This window comes from Scardinius erythrophthalmus (assembly GCF_964197995.2).
Source record: "Scardinius erythrophthalmus genome assembly, chromosome: 21".
Lineage (NCBI taxonomy): Eukaryota > Metazoa > Chordata > Actinopteri > Cypriniformes > Leuciscidae > Scardinius > Scardinius erythrophthalmus.
The window spans coordinates 35,593,566-35,613,001 of NC_138241.1; the positions used below are offsets into that span (position 1 = coordinate 35,593,566).

A 19,436-nucleotide genomic window follows, 5' to 3' on the forward strand; every position below is an offset into this window, starting at 1 on the left:
ATCATTCATTATAATAATTACTTAAAATGACAAGAGTAAATGTAATAAACAAGCACAGTTTTAACAACACGTCACATGCATTCAGAGGTCGATAAAATATGTTAATGTTTTTAACATTAAGAAGTCTCTTCTGCTCACAAAGGTTGCATTTTTTGGGATCAAAAATGCAGTAAAACCAGTATTATTGTGAAACATTATTACAATGAAATATTTAATTGCAAAAATATTAAGTAGCACAGCTGTTTTTTTAAACATTGATAATAAACATGTTTCTTAAGCATCAAATCATCATATTAGAATGATTTCTGATCGGATCATGTGACACTGAAGACTGGAGTAATGATGCTGAAAATTCAGCTTTGATCGCATGAATAAATTAGTTTACAATATATTCACACAGAAAACAGCTATTTTAAATTATATTAATATTTCACAATTTTTTACTGTATTTCTGATCAAACTAAATGCAGCCTTGATGATTTTTTTGCAACCAGAACCATTGGTGAAAATATAATAACATTGATTATTAAGTATGATACAAATGTTATGTTGATTGTTGAGTTTTAAGCCTGATCAATCTAAATGTTACACTTCTCCTTGTCTTGTATAGGGCTCTGTACATCCAAAATGAACAGAGTCGACGCCAACCCTGATGCTCAGGTTGGGAATGAAGAGAGGAGCATTTGGCATAAACGCCTGCGTCTCAGGAAGTCCTCCTTTTCATTTCCCAATGAACAAAACACTGTGAAAGAGGAGAAGAATGTTACGCCGCATGGACAGAAAGAAACAAAGAAGTTCGAGAAACGACACCTTGTGAACACTTTCATCTGCTCTGTGTGCGACGACGGCATCTCCTTTACACCCGGCCAATTAATGATGCATTTTACGATTGTCCACGAAGGCAAAGGAAGCCCACCGATGTTCCCATGCGACGTGTGTGGTTTCTCGACGTCAGTGTTCACTACGCTTCAACGGCACCGAATGCATCACGAGGACTGTTTGTTCACTTGTGAGATTTGTAATGACAACGTCCAGCAAACGCTTCCCCAACTAACCAAACACTGTCAAACTCGCCATTCTCTGAATGGTCAGTACTACTGTCCAACATGCGAACTCTCCATCCAAGAGATCGAGCAGTTTATATGTCACTCGTGTTCGGCACCAATCATAAGCAATGGTGAAGAAAGCATTAACTTGAGGGCGGCGCAAGAAAACACTCTCCTAAAGCACATGGCTGCCGCGTGTCGTCAAAGGTGGAGCAGGAGAAATTGGTGGAGAAAGCGTGCACAAGTCTGCAAACAACACAATAACCCGTCCCAAGAGTTTAAGTTCTCGCTTCCAAAACCAGAACCCCAATGGGCATCCCAGTTATTACCATTATCCACACCCGGTCTGCTGGACAACCATGGCTTGTTAATGGATCCAGAGAAGACCTTGGAGGAAACGCAGCAGTTTCTTGAAAGGACGGTTAGTAGTGGTAATAACTGGCCTATATCTCTCAAAAGCGAGCTTGATGTTGTTCCTCCCGTGCCGACGACACCCTGTCCGTCACAAGCGAATGCGAAGCGATGTAACGCGCCACACCCAGGCCTGCGCCACACTGGGAAAGATAAGCTAACCGGACTTATGGAGAAGAACAATATATCTGTCCCCCCAGATTGCACTACAAAAGTGGTCGGGTTCAAGATGGTGGACGGCAAAAAGCATTTAGTTCTCAAAGTCATTCCTTCAAACAAGCGAGATGTTTCGACTCATTGTGTTGAACCTCACACTGTGAAACCAGCCAATCAACCAATTGAATCGAATTCGACTGTCTCAGGAAACTGTTCTCATGCTCAGGTGACGTCTCGAAGGTCTTCATCCCAAAGAAAGAAGTGCGTAGCTCAGCGGGACTTTCTGTCTTCAGTGGTTGAAAGGATAAAAAGCCAACGAAAAGATGGATGCATCAATCAGGAACCCACTGACTGCGATACACACATTAATCTCAACGTATGCAACACCAGAGAGACCAAAACGCATTCTTGCACCGAAGTGGATATTCATGCGAAGAGAGACTGCCAAGACAAAGCCCTCAGTGAATCCGAGGAAAACCTCACCGCATGCCAAGGAGATTCAGGCTGTCCCAGCGATCTGACCTCAGATACGGGATCTTTGGAAGAGAGATGTAGTTCTCGACTCCTTAGTGCAGCGTTTGATAAAGAACACAACCTCACACTGGATGCAAACCTTCACTCAAACACAGATTCGTGCTCCATCTCAGGGTTTGATTGCATTAGTCCATCCGCTAGATCTCCCCTGAAGGATTTGGCTGAGACGTTGTGTCATTTTCCGAGTGAAGATGAGGGCCTGTTATTTCACAGTCGCGCTGACGAGTGCACAAACAACACGGACCCCAGGGATTCTCCGGTCCCGGTGGGTCAGCACGACTGTGAGAGGGAGAGCGCTCCAGACCGGGATCAGGGGGATGAGCTGCCTTTATCAACAAGCAGTCGTTCGCTGGATGAAGCGCGAGAGGATCAGGCGATATCTGCACATTACTGCCCTGATGAACCTCGGCCAGATGTGACGTGCACTGGAGGTAAGCAATCAGGATAAAGTGCACTTGTGTGTGGAAAACAGTTTTGGAAATGTTTTGATTCTTCAAATGCAATGGAAATTGTGTTCAATGGAATATAGTCAAATCAAGATTTATTCAGACACATTTCTCACATTATCACAGTTTATTCGCTATAGTTTAGAAAATGGTAATAAAATATGTTAAGAACTCAGTTGATTTTGCACTGGTTTCGTCCACAAATGAATTATGTTGAATATCTGTCAGCTGTTAAATTTAACTACACAATTAGATAATACCAGTTTAGCTCAACCAATCACCAAGTAATGCTTCACTGTGTTCAGTCTGTGTGTAAAAAGAGCATTAGCAATTAAAGACAACACACTTCAGCAAAACATGATCAGCTCAAAGTGTCCCAATCATTTATGGTCCCAAATTGTTATAAATTTTACTGGTTGTCCTTTGTATGAAGAATTTTTGGGTATATTAATATGTCACAGTTTACTTTATTTTGCTCTCCTCACTTACATAAATGAACTATAGTGTCCTGCACCCACTAGTAAAAATATCAAAAATTATATTTGAATAGTTTTTGGTTTGATTGTATTTTTGCTAGTTGGCTTTGAAGTAAAAAAACAACAACAAAACACCCTGGAAAAGTCATGCCATGAAAAATCATAAAAGGTGTGTAGAGTAAGAAATGGTGTCTATCCTTCAAGACTTTCATAAAACCGTGGGCTTTTAGTGAAGGTAGACCGCATGTTTAATTCAATTCACATTTATTTGTATAGTGCTTTTCACAATACACATCGTTTCAAAGCAGCTTTACAGAAAATGCATGCGTCTTTATTACAATAATGCGGTCAATGAAAAGGCTGTAAGTGCTGTTCATTGTTTGGCCAACAAAACATTGACATCTTTCCTAAACACTTCCATATATATCTAATGTCACATGTATAGATATCTAAACTTGGATACCACATTAGAGAGTCGCTATGTTGAAGTCGTGCGCCATATTGGAACAGTCAAAGCTGGTCCGTGAACACGTGAGAGCAAATTGACTGCAAACCTAGTTATTCATATTTATGAACGTCTGTATCTGCAATAGTCATCAGCAGCTCTCACTGGATTTCCTAGATCATGAATGTTAGATGATTCTGCATATGGTGCATTTAATATTTCTTATAAATATTATTAATCATCAGAGAACCCTGCTGTATAGATATCATATAATAGAATTTTAAGGTTTTCATCCTTTTGACATTGACATTTATCAATATTATCATAAAAATGAAATAATAATTATTAACTCTGAAATTGCTCGGTAACCATCTTTCCAAAAACATTCAACAAATGCATTAAGTAAAATATAGCTATTAAAAATGTTTTCCATGTTTTTCACCATATATTTAACATTTAACACAATAATTAAAATATTGAATTCACATGTAATTGTATAGCGCTTTTCACAATACACATCGTTTCAGAGCAGCTTTACAGAAAATGCATGAGTTCACATTACAATAGAGTGATCTGTTATCAGAGGAGACTGTCTAAGTTATGCATTTCAGAAATGTACACAGTTAGCTAAAAATATATTAATTTAAACAATGTAATAATTTAAGGCAGAAACAATGAGCTCATTAAAGTAAAGAATACTTGTTTAAGATTTTTGGATTAAAATATTCAAAAACCACTAGAACAATGTTATGTATTTTGTTGATTTGTTTACCTACATAATCCCAAGTGTTTCCAAGAATGTTTAAATCCAGAGAAATAAGCTATTTTAACCAGGACACGAACTGTTGCCTAGCAATCATATGAACACTTTTGTTGTTTGTTAACAAATGATTATAACATATAGAAAATGGTATGATGTTGATTCAGAGTAAAATATAGTAATTAAACATGCTTGATATTTCTCTGAATTAACATTTATTATTTTTAATTTTATTTGCACCAGTATTAGAATGCATAGAAACATATAGCATGCTAAAAACATTTTAAAGCATGTAAACTATCTTCTTTATCCATCAGGTCCGAACCAGCAATCCAAGCCAGTCGACACCAGCATCATCTTTCCTGGCGGTTCAAACTCTTCCACATGTGTATCCCGGGAGTCGAGCGGCCCTCTTGCATCACTGAACAGAAAGCGCATGGGAGAGACGTCCTCTCCGGACTCTCCCGTCAGTAAATCCCAGAAGCGTTCGCCTCGAGCCTCTGAAGACGTCACGGCATCAGACCTCCACTGGCAACCGGTGGCTCGAGACGTTCCCACAACACTTCGACTGATTCCCTACAGCTCCTCACAATCCGTTCAAATCCCACGGGATAACCAGCCTGTTATAGTTCTCAACCATCCCGACACTGAGATTCCCGAGGTGACAAACATCATGAAAGTCGTCCACAAGCACAAAGACGCCGTGCAGCGGGTCGTACTCTCTCGGAAAACTCTCCGAGCTCTCTCAGATTTCAACGGCGATGACTTCCGGAATAACCTCATCGGTAACTGCCACGCATCCCATTTCAGGAGGGAACGGCCGAACGGGACGGTTAAGGAAAGGTTCAGCTTGAAACTGAGGCTTAAAAGAGTGTGCGGAAGAAAGTATACCGTGGTACCAACAGTATCAGAAAGCATTGTGCTTCAGCCGACGTTTAGATGCTGGTTCTGCGGGAGGATTTTTAGAAACCAGGAAGCTTGGGTGGGACACGGACAGAGACACCTAATGGAAGCGACCCGAGGCTGGGAACAGCTCTTTAACAGATAGCCATTTTTAAGAAGTGCTGTGAATCAGGGTTACTATGCAAATCTCAGGGCGAGAAAAACACAGGAGGATATTTGATATTTCATTCTTTATAGTAATATTCTTTTAAACCCTTTTTTTGGGTGGCAATTTCTATGATCGAATACTCAAGTCGACACGTGCAAGCGTTATTTATTTAGTTCCACAATGTGAAAAGTACAGAGCATTAGTTAATATATTAAAAATCACTGTGTCAGACCAAATCCATCTCGCACGAGACTGTGATGCATCATAATTTGTGAGATTATTGCAGAGACCTCAGGTAATATTATAATATTCCACTGCTGTAAGATTAATACTAATAGAGCAAGTGTGTTGAACGAGTAAATGAACAGTTGTGTCTGATGCTACACACTGTTTGTCTTAATACTTTATGTAGCTTTTGAATATATTGTTTTATTATTTTATTTCTGGTGTTTGAAACACATAGTGCATGTGTAGTTTAACCTCTTCATTACTTCCGTTTTTGCTTTACTAATCAACTTTAATTAGGGTTTCATGACTGGAATGTTTACAGAATGAAAAGTAGATTGTGGATCCGTTGTAAATGACTTTCAAAGTGCTTTAGCGTGTCATATTGCCTGTTCATATAGCATTCGTTTAAAACTGAAGTTCTGTTTTGTATTTATGCTAATTGTCTTTATATTTATTTTTTCAGCATGCAGTTGTGGCTATGTTACATTACATGGGTTTGATTAAGGATTTAATTAATAGTTTAATCTAATTGTTAATGTATTACTGATGGTTAAAGAATCATGTAAACTGTGATGTTGTGGTCTCAGTAGTCAATCATTTATGAAGCCAAAGGATTTTTTAAGATCAGTGTAATCTGATCAGGATAATAATTTCGTGAGTAAAGGGTTTATTTTCACCGACTAAAAACGAGACCCTCACTGACTTTTGATTGCACTGCAAAGTTTGAAGCTCTTATAACAGTGGTGTGAATTTCCTTCTGAATATCATCTTTATGACGGTCTTTATTCCAGGCCTCTGATCCACTTAACTTGAAAACCAAAGAAAATGTGTCTCTTATGTTTGTATAGAAGTGTAAACACTGGTATGCGCACTAACAGCTGTGAATGACACCTTGTGTTGCTGTGTTGTAGAAGTGCCTCCACACAACCCGAGACTCTACCAGTAAATAAATAAATATAATTATTTTGAACATGTATTTGTTTTAGTTTTGATTTGAGCTGAGGTAACCAGCTGTTTAAGAAAAACACTATCGGTCTGATTACACATCTCTTATCTAAATGTATGTCAGTTTTTTTAAACAGTTTTTACACTTAAAGAAATATGGTGATAATGAAATTTTAGTTTCACCAAAACTCACCAATATGATCCTAATTTAAGACTAGATGGACTCGATTTTTTTCTTGAGAGAAGGAGAACGTTACTTTTAAAAGTAACGTGTTACTTGTGTTACTCTCACAAAAATAACTAATTATAACTAATAAATAAGGTTATTTAAAAAAAAAAAAAAATAACAGGCTTTGGTTAACAAACAAACTGCTTTAAATTTACAACAAAATGTTGTATTTTGGCAATGCATCTTTTTTGAAACAAAAGACTAAAAATGGAAATTAAAAGTTTCACCTAAAATAGTCTCACAGTTTTAAGGTTCCTAATTAATTTATTAAAATTAACTTATTATAACTAATTGTGTGATAGTTTTATGTAAAGTAATAAGTTAAGTTACTTTTGCATTACTTTTTATAACCTGGGCTAGGCTTGCTTGCTTGTTTTTAAAAACAAAAAAGTTCTATTTTTGGTAAATCTAAAGGCCCTTTCCCACCAGAAGTGAGACGAATAAGCCTCAGGTTGAAGGACTTGCAAACTCTCTCCTGTACAGTAGAGGGAGCAGGGTCAGTCGGATCATTGAAGGTCAGCAGCAAAGACACTGGCTAATAAAGTGATATTAAATGCATAAGGTCAGAGCTGGACAAAGTACACAACTTCCTTACTTGAGTGAAAGTACAGATACTACTGGTCAAATATTACTCCGTTACAAGTAAAAGTTGTAAATACATATTTTTACTTAAGTAAAAGTACAGAAGTACTCGTTTTTAAAAGTACTTAAGTATCTAAAGTAGAAGTCAATGCAGTGTTTCATTATTGTTGTATATAATACTTACAGTACCTTATGCCTGCCCTCATATCAATATCAGATGTATTTCTAGAACACAGTTCCAGTGGGATTGAATGTGAGATAAGTCACTCAATAACGTCCACAATGGTTTCGGACACCCAAATGGCCGTTCCCTCAAATATTACCCCTATTTAAAGTTTTTTGGCTTTTAGTATGAATATGTTAGCATTACTGTTATCTATAAGCTAGTGTGCTCCAAAACAATGACAAAATTCACATTTAGAAGACCAAACCCAATGTTGAAAATGAAAATCAGGTTGATGATGTTTGATTCTGACGTCAACTCGACTTTCATTTCCAACCAAAATGCATCCCTTGCAACCAAAATCATCCACTGACTGACGTTACTACTTTCTACTCAAGGACTGTAGAAATGTAGTGGAGTAAAACGTATGATATTTGTCTTTCAAATGTGGTGAAGTTAAAGTAAAAAGTTTCCTGAAAAAATAATACTCAAGTAAAGTACAGATACTCAAAAAGTGTACTTAAGTACAGTACTCAAGTAAATGCACTTTGTGACTGTCCACCTCTGCATAAGGTATATAACATTTAATTAATGCAGGTTTGCTAAATATTCTGAGTTTTCATTTCAGTTTTTATTCATTTTGAAGAATACTGAATCTGTTTTTGATCAAGTGAGATGAGTAAATGCTTGCTCACATTTAGTCTTGAACTACAATAACCATCATGTTCTTACACACTACGCCTCTGCACTTACAGTTCCTCTCAACATGAGGACAGGAGAGCTGTCAGTCAATGCATGGGAGTAACTTGCATTACTTATTTGAAAAAGTAACTCAGGTATTTTGTTGTACATTTTACTTTACAGTTACCTGGGAAAAAAATCTGATTATGTAACTCGTGCTACTTGTAATGCCTTACCCCAAACACTGAGAACAAGTATTATGTAACTAGGCTTTCAACTTAAATATATATATATATAGCAGGTCAACTGATGGTCAAATCTAGTATTACATTTTCAGTGGCCCACAAGGTTTCCAGTTATTGCAACCTAAAAAGTAATGTAAACCTAATTACAGTCATTTAATGTGGATCGAATGTAGTTACAGAACCGACTGTTTCCTATGTGGTTAAAAAGAAGTCATTTTTATTTATGCCTATTTTTTTTTTACTATACAAATATTGTTATTATATAGGATACTGTTATCAGTAGATCTGATTACTCATGCAAAATAGCATGCATGCTCCTGATCAACTCCGTGACTAGTCCACCTTATGTAAAATAAATGTAATTTATATGAATAATTTTAATTAACATAGTGCACAACACAATAACTTTAAGTAAAAAGATTCATATTTATTTTTTTACTGCACACACTTTATATAAAACAAAATGTTTATACAATGATTCAACAACAAATACACATAAACTGTACCTTATTTGCATATCTTCATATAGGTTTAACTTTGCTCTCTTCTCTGCTGCTGTATTTTTAGATCGTTTCTATATGTAAACACGGACCTCTATCTTGAATGGTATTTTCGGCGTCTCGCTTTCCGTCGCGTCAAATTAAAAATGCCGCGTTGTTTTAATTCTGTTGTTGCGGCTGTTTTGGAAATGCGCGATCGGCGATTCGGCCCTGTCACTCACTAAAATAAGTTATAAAAGTAGCAGCAAGTCCCAGCTTCGCAAGCGTGGATCTGTTTCCATCATCATCTATTAAGGTAAGATGTGAAACCATCACACAGTTGTATGTCAGTACAGTTATATTTGTCAGCCTGCAGTCTTCAGATCGCGCTGTTGTTGTGGTTGTTTCACGGCCTCACTGCATGCCTGAGTTTGGTGGAGTCTTTGGTGTTGCTCTGTGAGTCGACCAGCACGAGAGGATTCTTCTGGTGGTTCTCAATAATGTCAGACACGCTGCTGAAACGCTTCAGAGTAAAGAGAGAGGTTAGTTAGTGACTGAGCTGACAACTTTACCTCTTTTCACCACATGCAGTGTATTTGGACACTTAAGTCACACTTTTCTGAATGCCATTTAAATGTGAGCATCAAATCAAAAGGGATTTTTTTCTTTTCTTTTTTTTTTTTAATGGAATATTGCAGCATTTATTATAAATGATTTATCCGTGCACATTTAAAAAAAAAAAAAAGCCCTCAACTTCCCTTCCCTCATGCAGCTACTTCTTCTCTGATGACGTGTTTACCGGCGTGTGGGCGGGGCAATCTGTCATTCACAGAAATCCACCAATAGCAAACCACAACCATCCAATCAATCAATCAATCAATCAATCAATCAATCAATCAATCAATCAATCAATCAATCAATCAATCAATCAAGTATGGGTATCTGCAGAGCCCGTCTACGGAGAGCCTGGCCACTCCCTATATGCTGATTTCACACATTTTGAAATCGAAAGCGAGGCTCCGGTGGAAAGAACCCCGGAAGTTAAGATAAACAACAATGCATTGGACTACCAACCTGAAGCTGCTGCCGCGATTTACACTATTGGATGTTAATATCAAATATAGGATATGTATATATTTCATTCCTGCTTCTTTTTTTACTTTCTGAATTATATATAAAAAAAAAAATTATTTATAAATGAATTTCACTGTATATAGTCTAAAAGTATGAAAGAAATGTATGTACAGTTTTAGAATTGACACAACATCATTAAACACAACAATACGCCATCGCATTCACGTCTCTCCTGTTGGTAGTTCCACTCATGTTCTTTTTCTCTATCTTTTTTATTTATTTATTTTAGTTTTCAGCTCATTGTTCTTTTCTCATTTGTATTCTGATGACATTTGAACATATTGTTAATACATTTTGTATATTGTCATTAAAATGTAATCTGTTTGTTTTGCAACAACAGCAACAACAAAAATAGTTAATTTTGTTTTCTATTTGCATGTTTTTTTTCTATTTGCATGTTTTTTTTCTATTTGCACGTTTTTTTCTATTTGCACGTTTTTTTCTATTTGCACGTGTTTTTTTCTATTTGCATGTGTTTTTTCTATTTGCATGTGTTTTTTTCTATTTGCACGTGTTTTTTTCTATTTGCATGTTTTTTTCTATTTGCACGTGTTTTTTTTCTATTTGCATTTTTTTCTATTTGCACGTTTTTTTCTATTTGCACGTTTTTTCTATTTGCATGTTTTTTCTATTTGCACGTTTTTTCTATTTGCATGTTTTTTTTATTTGCATGTTTTTTTTCTATTTGCACGTTTTTTTTCTATTTGCATGTTTTTTTTCTATTTGCATGTTTTTTTCTATTTGCATGTTTTTTTCTATTTGCATGTTTTTTTTCTATTTGCATGTTTTTTTCTATTTGCATGTTTTTTTCTATTTGCATGTTTTTTTCTATTTGCATGTTTTTTTCTATTTGCACGTGTTTTTGTTCTATTTGCACATGTTTTTTTCTATTTGCATGTGCTTTCTTCATTTGCAGCGCGTTGAGCTCTCTCAGCCACCGTAGGTTGGCCTCGATATAGTGTTCCTTAAAACTTACCAAAGATCCAGTGATCCGTGGATATTGACATGCAGCAGCAATCGTGTTTCCTGACATTTATATGAGCTTGATTTCGACGCAGAGGAAATACATAAAGCACATTTGCATGTGAATGCTCTATATACATACAATATATGTAGATCTAAATCCGGGTGATCACTTATATCAATGTTATAGATATCAACATATCGTCCAGCCCTAAAACTTGTATAGTTTTTTGTCAGTGTTTATTTAAAAGCGTCCAAATTATGCAGAATATACGATGGTAAATATTTAATTGATGAGTTGTCAATATTGTATGATTTTACCCCTAAATTCAGCAAATTGACACACAATAATAACTGTAAAATCCTTTCTCTGCATGAAGTCCAGTTGTTTCAATGAATGTGCCCTTCAAAGGATGCAGCTTCTAAATTGCGACGCCGCAAACTGGTTGCGAAAGCTGCATGTTCGAGTTAGTTTCTGTTGTAGCATTTCACAATCGACCTGCAACAATCCCTCTCTCCAATCAATTCCCAGTGGACAAAATCAAGCCTACATGTGTTCTTGTTCCAGAGGCCGATTCTCTTGGATATAAGTCACAATAGGGAAGAAAAGACTATCAAAACTTCTGTTTAATGACTTTTAAGTGTATAAATTCTTTTTAGGGTCAGTGTATCACCATGTCCTTCTTTACCTCCTCTCCTTGTTTCTCTTTCCCCAGAGCATATTGTTTGTTGGAAGCGATGTAGCGGACGGGGATGTTGTAAACTCGGCCGTTGTAAAACACCACGAGTGTGTACGGCTGCTGTGCGTCCACGCCAGAGCTCTTCCTGAGCAGAAACGACCCGTCCTGAAATACAATCAGACAAAAAGCCACATACGGATTAGCTACATCTCAAACAGGGATAGACTGAGATTTACATTCATGCATTTGGCAGATGCTTTTATCCAAAGCGACTTGCATTGCATTCAAGGTACACACTTTATCAGCAGCTCATGCTTGCCCTGGGAATCGAACCCAGTGACCTTGGCGTTTCAAGCGCCATTCTCTACTGTTTTAGCTACAGGAATAATAGCAGCCGGTGATCATTTGTGATGTTTTAAGTTTATCTGCATTGTCTGATAAACATTTGACTGTTTGTTCCACATTTCTAATGTCTGCCAACAGTCCTGGTTACATTTTCTGGTTTTGAATATATTGGTGCATCTTGAGTTCATTTATTTATTTTATATTTTTATTTATTATATTATTTATTAATTTATCAAAAACATTTCCATTCCATTGCTCCAGTCGCAAAAGAAAACATCCATTTCAGAGTTCTTGTGATTTTTCCAAAAGAGGAAATAATATCATGAGATTGATTACATGGATCCGAAGAGAGAAAGATGCCAATTTTGCCAGCCGTTTTATTTAACTTTATTTATTTAAGCCGTTTAAACTCACACAGCAGTGTTGACTAGTTTAATGCCTTGGTCATATAACATCAAACTAAGGATGCACCGATATGAAAATGTTGTCTGATACCGATAACAGATATAATTCTTTATATTTGAAAGCCGATAACCGATATATTGGCCGATAAATCTAAATACACATTTTTATATCATTTTTGAGAGCCTGAATACAAAAACAAAAGTCTCACCATTAAAAGCCATGTCCTAATTATGATGTTCTCATTATAATTTTATGCAGCTTATATGACAGCACATGTTGCACTTAACCGTATTTTCCTTTTCAAAGTTATTCCAATCATATTTCAAGCGATTCAAAACCATCATGTCGACCAGTTTGCATCTGAAGAGTCTCAGTTGAAGGAAATAATACATTATTTATCGGCTTTAATATATTGGCCACATTTTCTTATCGAGCCGATAACGATAACATTAAAAAGGAACATACAGTGCTATGCATAAGTTTAGACACCCATACTAAAGTTGACTAAAAAGAGGAATAAAAAATCATCTTTTGGAAACTGAACTTAATGCCTTAATTTAAAAAAATAGGAAAAATCCAACCTTTAAGGACACCAGTTTTCTTTGTGAATGAATAATGTATCGTAAATAAATAAATGTTCTTCCTTAAAATACAGGGTGCATAAGTTTGGACACCCCTATGTTAAATTCCCATAGAGGCAGGCAGATTTTTATTTTTAAGTATTTTTTTTTTTTTAAATTTAGGATACTATGCATCCTGATAAAGTTCCCTTGGCCTCTGGAATTAAAATAGCCCCACATCATCACATAGCCTTCACCACACCTAGAGATTGGCATGGAGTACTTTCCATAAGATCATCTCTCAATGCAAATCAAACTAGCTATTAGGCTAACTGAAATAAAACCATGCCAATCTCTAGGTGTGGTGAAGGGCTATTTTAATTCCAAAGGCCAAGGGAACTTTATCAGGATGCATAGTATCCTGGCTCCATGAAGTAACTGGCCTTTAAAACAAAAAATCTGCCTGCCTCTATGGGAATTTAACATAGGGGTGTCCAGACTTATGCACCCTGTATTTTAAGGAAGAACATTTATTTATTTATGATACATTATTCATTCACAAAGAAAATTGGTGTCCTTAAAGGTTGGATTTTTCCTAATTTTTTAAATGAAGGCATTAAGTTCAATTTCCAAAAGATGATTTTTTTATTCCTCTTTTTAGTCAACTTTAGCATGGGTGTCTAAACTTATGCATAGCACTGTATATCTGCCAATACCGATATGGTGGTGCATCCCAACATAAAATTGAGTGTTATAAATGTACATAGAATGAAAATGTTAAAAACTTAGCTAGATTTACAATGTTAATTACTCTGGAAAGCAGTCATCACGCATTATCAATACGATCAACATGCATGATGCATATATCAGTGTTTTATGGCCACTTGCATTTGCTTGGCGTCTGCAATAATGAGTATTTTCACAAAAGGTTTTGATTTAAATAATAATGCATGACTGTTTTTAAAGAAATTAGATGTGTGTTCACATCAAAGCTGGATTTGGATTCTTCCTAAAAGAACAGCAGTGATGAACTGTTAGTGGATCTGATATAATGGCAGAGTTGATGTGTTATAGTTCAGGGTTTACAGGACTTTGCTGGAATTTCTAATGCAATGTCTGTGTGTTGTTTTGTGCAAGCCGGACATGCCTTGGCTGAGCGAATGAGAGCGTCCTCTGCTGTCTTGCGGTCACAGCTGCTGGCAAACCAAACCTTTTTATACACACCAGCTTCCTGTGCGAGAGAACGGGATAGTCAGACTGACAGAGAAATGCATGCTGGGATGCTCTTGATTATAGTACTTATGCTGCAAACTGAGACACACTAACATCAGGGTCACTTTTCATTCTCTGTCAGAGCCAAACCTTCTCAATAAAAAAAGGGTAAAACTTTACAATAAGGTTCATTAGTCAAGTCAAGTATTTTTGTATAGCGCTTTTCACAATACAGATTGTATCAAAGCAGCTTCATAGTATTAAATCAAAATAACACAAGGTTTGTTTCTAGTGGAAAAAATGTCCACGTTTGGTAAGGCTGATCAATAGTATTATTGATTGATTAAATTAATTAAATATCCCCAACTGAGCAAGCCAAAGGCAACAGTTAATATTAGTTAACTTTAATGCATTAACTAACATGCACTAACAATGAGCAAAACATTTGTTACTGTAGTAGTTAATCTTTGTTAATGTTAGTTCATAAAAATACAGCTGTTCATTGTTAGTTCACAGTGCATTAACTACAACCTTTTTAATGACGTATTAGTAAATGTTGAAATTAATATTAACTAAGATTAATAAATGCTGTCGAAGTATTGTTCATTCTTTGCTCATGCTAATTAAGGTAGTTAACTAATGAACCTTATTGTAAAGTGTCACCGAAAAAAGCTATGTGTAAAGAAGTCAAGAAACTAATTGTAATCACCTCCTCGGCTGATCTGCTGTCTGAGGGCAACGTCCCCCTGCCTGGACAAAATAATATTAATAAACAGACAGAAAAGGAAAGGCTAGGCAGATCTGATGTCTATGTTTGCCTTATAAACAGAGAGATCTGCTGAATTTTGAGAAGGCGTGAATCTTACTTTGGGAGGGAACCTGTCGAGGCAAAGGCATTCTGTCGGAGAGAGGGAGTTTAGTTCTTGTGGTTCTTTATGATTACGTTATAAAATGAAACCGTCGTCAGTGATTTCTTACCTGGCTCGATGAAACCCTGTTGACGGACTGGACGTGGAGTCCGCTGGGATAGTCACTGGTGTTGTTTTAGATGATGGTGCTGTAACTGAGATCATGTGACCAACAAAAGGTCTTAGTTAAGATTGCTCTTTATATAAATGTCCTGGACACTTTCATGTTGGTTACATCTACAAAGCATTGGCTATATTTAGTATAGCACACTACTACCTCTGTGCAGAAGGCTATTTTTATGTATGCATGCAATGATGTGACAAATTTGTGCATTGTAAAACAGTTGGGGTGTAACAATATTTTCTGTCACAATATATCGCAATATAAAAATGCAACAATATGTATTGTGGATAGTTCACCCAAAATAAAAGTTTTATTGTCAGTACTACATTAAGCTCCTATATATATATAATGTTGAATATAATGTATAATAATGCAATGGAGGAATATCTGTGTGTCCTGATAATGCCAAATGTCTGATGTTACCAGTAAAAAGTGACATTATTTTAAATACAGTGCTATGCATAAGTTTAGACACCCATGCTAAAGTTGACTAAAAAGAGGAATAAAAAATCATCTTTTGGAAATTGAACTTAATGCCTTAATTTAAAAAATTAGGAAAAATCCAACCTTTAAGGACACCAATTTTCTTTGTGAATGAATAATGTATCGTAAATAAATAAATGTTCTTCCTTAAAATACAGGGTGCATAAGTTTGGACACCCCTATGTTAAATTCCCATAGAGGCAGGCAGATTTTTATTTTTAAGTATTTTTTTTTTTTTTAAATTTAGGATACTATGCATCCTGATAAAGTTCCCTTGGCCTCTGGAATTAAAATAGCCCCACATCATCACATAGCCTTCACCATACCTAGAGATTGGCATGGAGTAATTTCCATAAGATCATCTCTCAATGCAAATCAAACTAGCTATTAGGCTAACTGAAATAAAACCATGCCAATCTCTAGGTGTGGTGAAGGGCTATTTTAATTCCAAAGGCCAAGGGAACTTTATCAGGATGCATAGTATCCTGGATCCATGAAGTAACTGGCCTTTAAAAATAAAAATCTGCCTGCCTCTATGGGAATTTAACATAGGGGTGTCCAAACTTATGCACCCTGTATTTTAAGGAAGAACATTTATTTATTTACGATACATTATTCATTCACAAAGAAAATTGGTGTCCTTAAAGGTTGGATTTTTCCTAATTTTTTAAATTAAGGCATTAAGTTCAGTTTCCAAAAGATGATTTTTTATTCCTCTTTTTAGTCAACATTAGTATGGGTGTCTAAACTTATGCATAGCACTGTATATCTAGTCAGTGAAAGAGTTCAAGCATATTCAGCTAAAATAATAATACTAGCCTATATTTTCAGCTTCAGAATCATGAATATTGTTATTCTGGTGTCTCTATTGTCCTGTGCTTTGCGTTTCAGCACCAAGTCCAAGCCTATTCATTTACACACACACAATGTAAAACCAAATTTAGCAGTATAATCAACAGTTCAGTTTTAGTTAACCTTTTATCATGTGTCTTGGAGTATCGCAATAATATCGTATCGCGAGTTCAGTATCGTGATATGAGGGAATCATTAAACCCCTAGAAAGCACAGCTTACTTTGTGGCATAACGCATCAGTTTGACTTATGCATCTTATAATACCGCAGGATTCACCATATTCAAGCATTAAAACATTGCTTTTGCTATTCTATGACAGTCTCATCATGAGGGATTTTGATAGTTACCTTCACTCTCTCTGGGAGGAATGCTTGGTTTCTGCAACGATGGATGAGTATGTTCACAAAATGTTTTGATTTAAATAATAATGCATGACTGTTTTTAAAGAAATTAGATGTGTGTACCGGCATCGAAGCAGGATTTGGTTTCTTCCTAAAAGAACAGAAGTGATGAACAGTTAGTGGATCTGATATAATGGCAGAGTATTATAATTGTATTATAGTTGAGGGTTTCCAGGTCTTACAGGTCTCGAGGTCGAGGTGTCGGTATCGATGGTCTCCGCGTCTCCTCTGGTCTTTCTTTAACCACTAATGAGTGTCAGAAGATAGATGGTTTTCAAGAGAGATTGTTTTTCTGCATTCATTTTCTCAGGTTTAGTGTGTGTAACTGATACTCACTGTCATCTGCGTCACACACCTCATAATCGTCCTCTGATTGGGATTCCTGCTCAGACACATAGTGGAAGAAGACTGTCAGCATATTCTCAATTCAAAACACACATATTGGATTGTTATATGTGCATATAGGGCTGATCGCTTATTTACATTCAAATCAAATGTACATGTTGGACAGGCTGGTAACAAACGTCTCATTTGTCAACATTAGTCAATGCACGATATGTTAGTGTGTGTGTGTGTGTGTGTGTGTGTGTGTGTGTGTGTGTGTGTGGTTAGAACATTTTGGCCGATACCGATAACATTTATATGTGAAAACCGATAACCGATATATTGGCCGATAATTCTAAATAATATCATTTTTGAGAGCCTGATTACAAAAACAAAAGTCTCACCATTAAAAGTCCCAAGCACACAATTATAATTTTCTCATTATAATTTTATGTAGACGATATGACAGACTTGCGCTGCACATTTTGCACTTCACTGTATTTTCCTTTTTCTAAGTGCTTTTTCCATTATATTTCAAGCAATTAAAAACCATCATGTTGAATAGTGCGCATCTGAAGAGTCTCAGCTGGAGGAATTAATAATTTATGTATCAGTTTTAATATATTGGCCAAATTTTCCGATAACGATAACATTAAAAATGAAGATATATCGGCCGATACCAATATGGTGGCCAATATATATCGCGCATCCCATATATATATATATATATATATGAAGAGTTCAGATGCAAAAGCCTCTAAGTGCCATCTGAAATTTTCTTCTAGAATTATCATTTTTATAAAGCTTGTATATTTAAGTTAAGTAATTTCACTTAAATGACAATTAATAGGTAATTTGGATTGCCATTTATGTGAAATTATTAAACTTAAATATACAAGCTTGATAAAAATTATAATTTTAGAAGAAAATTTCAGATGTCACTTAGAGGCTTTTGCATCTGAATTCTTCATATATACAATATATATATATATACATACAGTATATACATATATATATATTAGTAAATACTGAAATTTACAACCATAAGATTAAGTATTGTTCATTGTTAGTTCATGTTAACTAATGTTATCTATTTGATGCAAAATAACATTCTTATTTTTAGTGTTATTATACTATTGGTAGTTGCAGTTCTTGCTTATATTATTGATGATTGAATTGATGATCGATACTCACAGCAGGCGTTGATGGCCTTCTGGCGTGAATTCTGTACGAACAGATAAAACATGGAAAATCTACATTTGTTTTTAATTTGTGCATACAACTTTTTCGTTTGGTACATTTGTCATTTTGTAGTGTTTTGAGAGACGGCTGTGATATTTAAAATGCTTCGCATTGTTAGAGAACCAAAGTAATGAAAAAAAAGTAGAAACTATCAAAATGGTAAATGTTCGTAAGGGTGTTTGTGATGATCATATAAGTAAGAATGACTGTAATACCGTGGACTGGCTTTAGGAGGCGCTATCTGTGTGTTCGGCTGAAGAGTCTCGTTACTCCTGATGATCAGAACATTTATTGACACAGAACATCAATATAAAAGAGAGAATATGCTCAAAGTTAGACTAAATGTAGTGTTGACGTGTGAGTAGCAACATCTTCTTGCACTGGGAATAACTGAATGTAATTACTCCTGTAATTACTGCTATCTGACATTGAGTTTAACACCTTTTTGTAACATACAGTAGCTAGTTTAATGTGTGTAAAATAAATAATATACTTAATTGGGAAGTTTTACCTTTTCTTAGAATGTGAATTCTCCTATAAACAGAGAAAGTTTTTTTTTTTTCAGAGCATTTATAAGGCGAATTAATTTTAGAAGCTTAAAGGATGAATCACGTATGTTTGTCAAGAACATGTCCATGTCATATTTCATGCCAAAATCATAAAAAAATAATTATGCATGATGGGATTAGTTGTATTACCTGTAATTTATGCTGATTTTAACCATGATAATATTAATAAAAATTATTCAGATTGAACTATTTTCAACATTGCATTGCTATAATCACCACTGATAAAAACGGCAATAATCGCATCTAACATTCAAGTTTTTGTTTATATAATATACACTCACCTAAAGGATTATTAGGAACACCATACTAATACTGTGTTTGACCCCCTTTCGCCTTCAGAACTGCCTTAATTCTAC

General features: G+C 35.6%; 2 protein-coding genes across 6 annotated transcripts in view; one reads left to right on the plus strand and one right to left on the minus strand.

The window, feature by feature from the left end:
• Positions 1-6,523, plus strand: part of znf518a (zinc finger protein 518A) — a 7,896-nt gene extending 1,373 nt beyond the window's left edge. Inside the window, exons 2-3 of the mRNA XM_081350227.1 lie at positions 611-2,578; positions 4,592-6,523. Coding sequence (XP_081206353.1) covers positions 628-2,578; positions 4,592-5,322 — 2,682 coding nt within the window. The 5' untranslated portion in view covers positions 611-627 and the 3' untranslated portion in view covers positions 5,323-6,523. The remainder of the gene's footprint in view (positions 1-610; positions 2,579-4,591) is intronic.
• A 2,279-nt stretch (positions 6,524-8,802) lies between these two features.
• Positions 8,803-19,436, minus strand: part of blnk (B cell linker) — a 36,904-nt gene continuing 26,270 nt past the window's right edge. For 4 of the 5 annotated variants that reach the window (XM_081350790.1, XM_081350788.1, XM_081350792.1 and 1 more), the window contains 13 exons: positions 19,023-19,045; positions 18,727-18,783; positions 18,464-18,494; positions 17,282-17,327; positions 17,128-17,191; positions 17,009-17,036; positions 16,892-16,922; positions 15,155-15,239; positions 15,043-15,074; positions 14,886-14,926; positions 14,112-14,195; positions 11,664-11,819; positions 8,803-9,400 (listed from right to left, as the gene is read on the minus strand). In XM_081350790.1, the coding sequence (XP_081206916.1) occupies positions 9,284-9,400; positions 11,664-11,819; positions 14,112-14,195; positions 14,886-14,926; positions 15,043-15,074; positions 15,155-15,239; positions 16,892-16,922; positions 17,009-17,036; positions 17,128-17,191; positions 17,282-17,327; positions 18,464-18,494; positions 18,727-18,783; positions 19,023-19,045 (795 nt within the window). In that variant the 3' untranslated portion in view covers positions 8,803-9,283. The remainder of the gene's footprint in view (positions 9,401-11,663; positions 11,820-14,111; positions 14,196-14,885; positions 14,927-15,042; positions 15,075-15,154; positions 15,240-16,891; positions 16,923-17,008; positions 17,037-17,127; positions 17,192-17,281; positions 17,328-18,463; positions 18,495-18,726; positions 18,784-19,022; positions 19,046-19,436) is intronic. The other variant, XM_081350789.1, reaches the window with a different exon arrangement.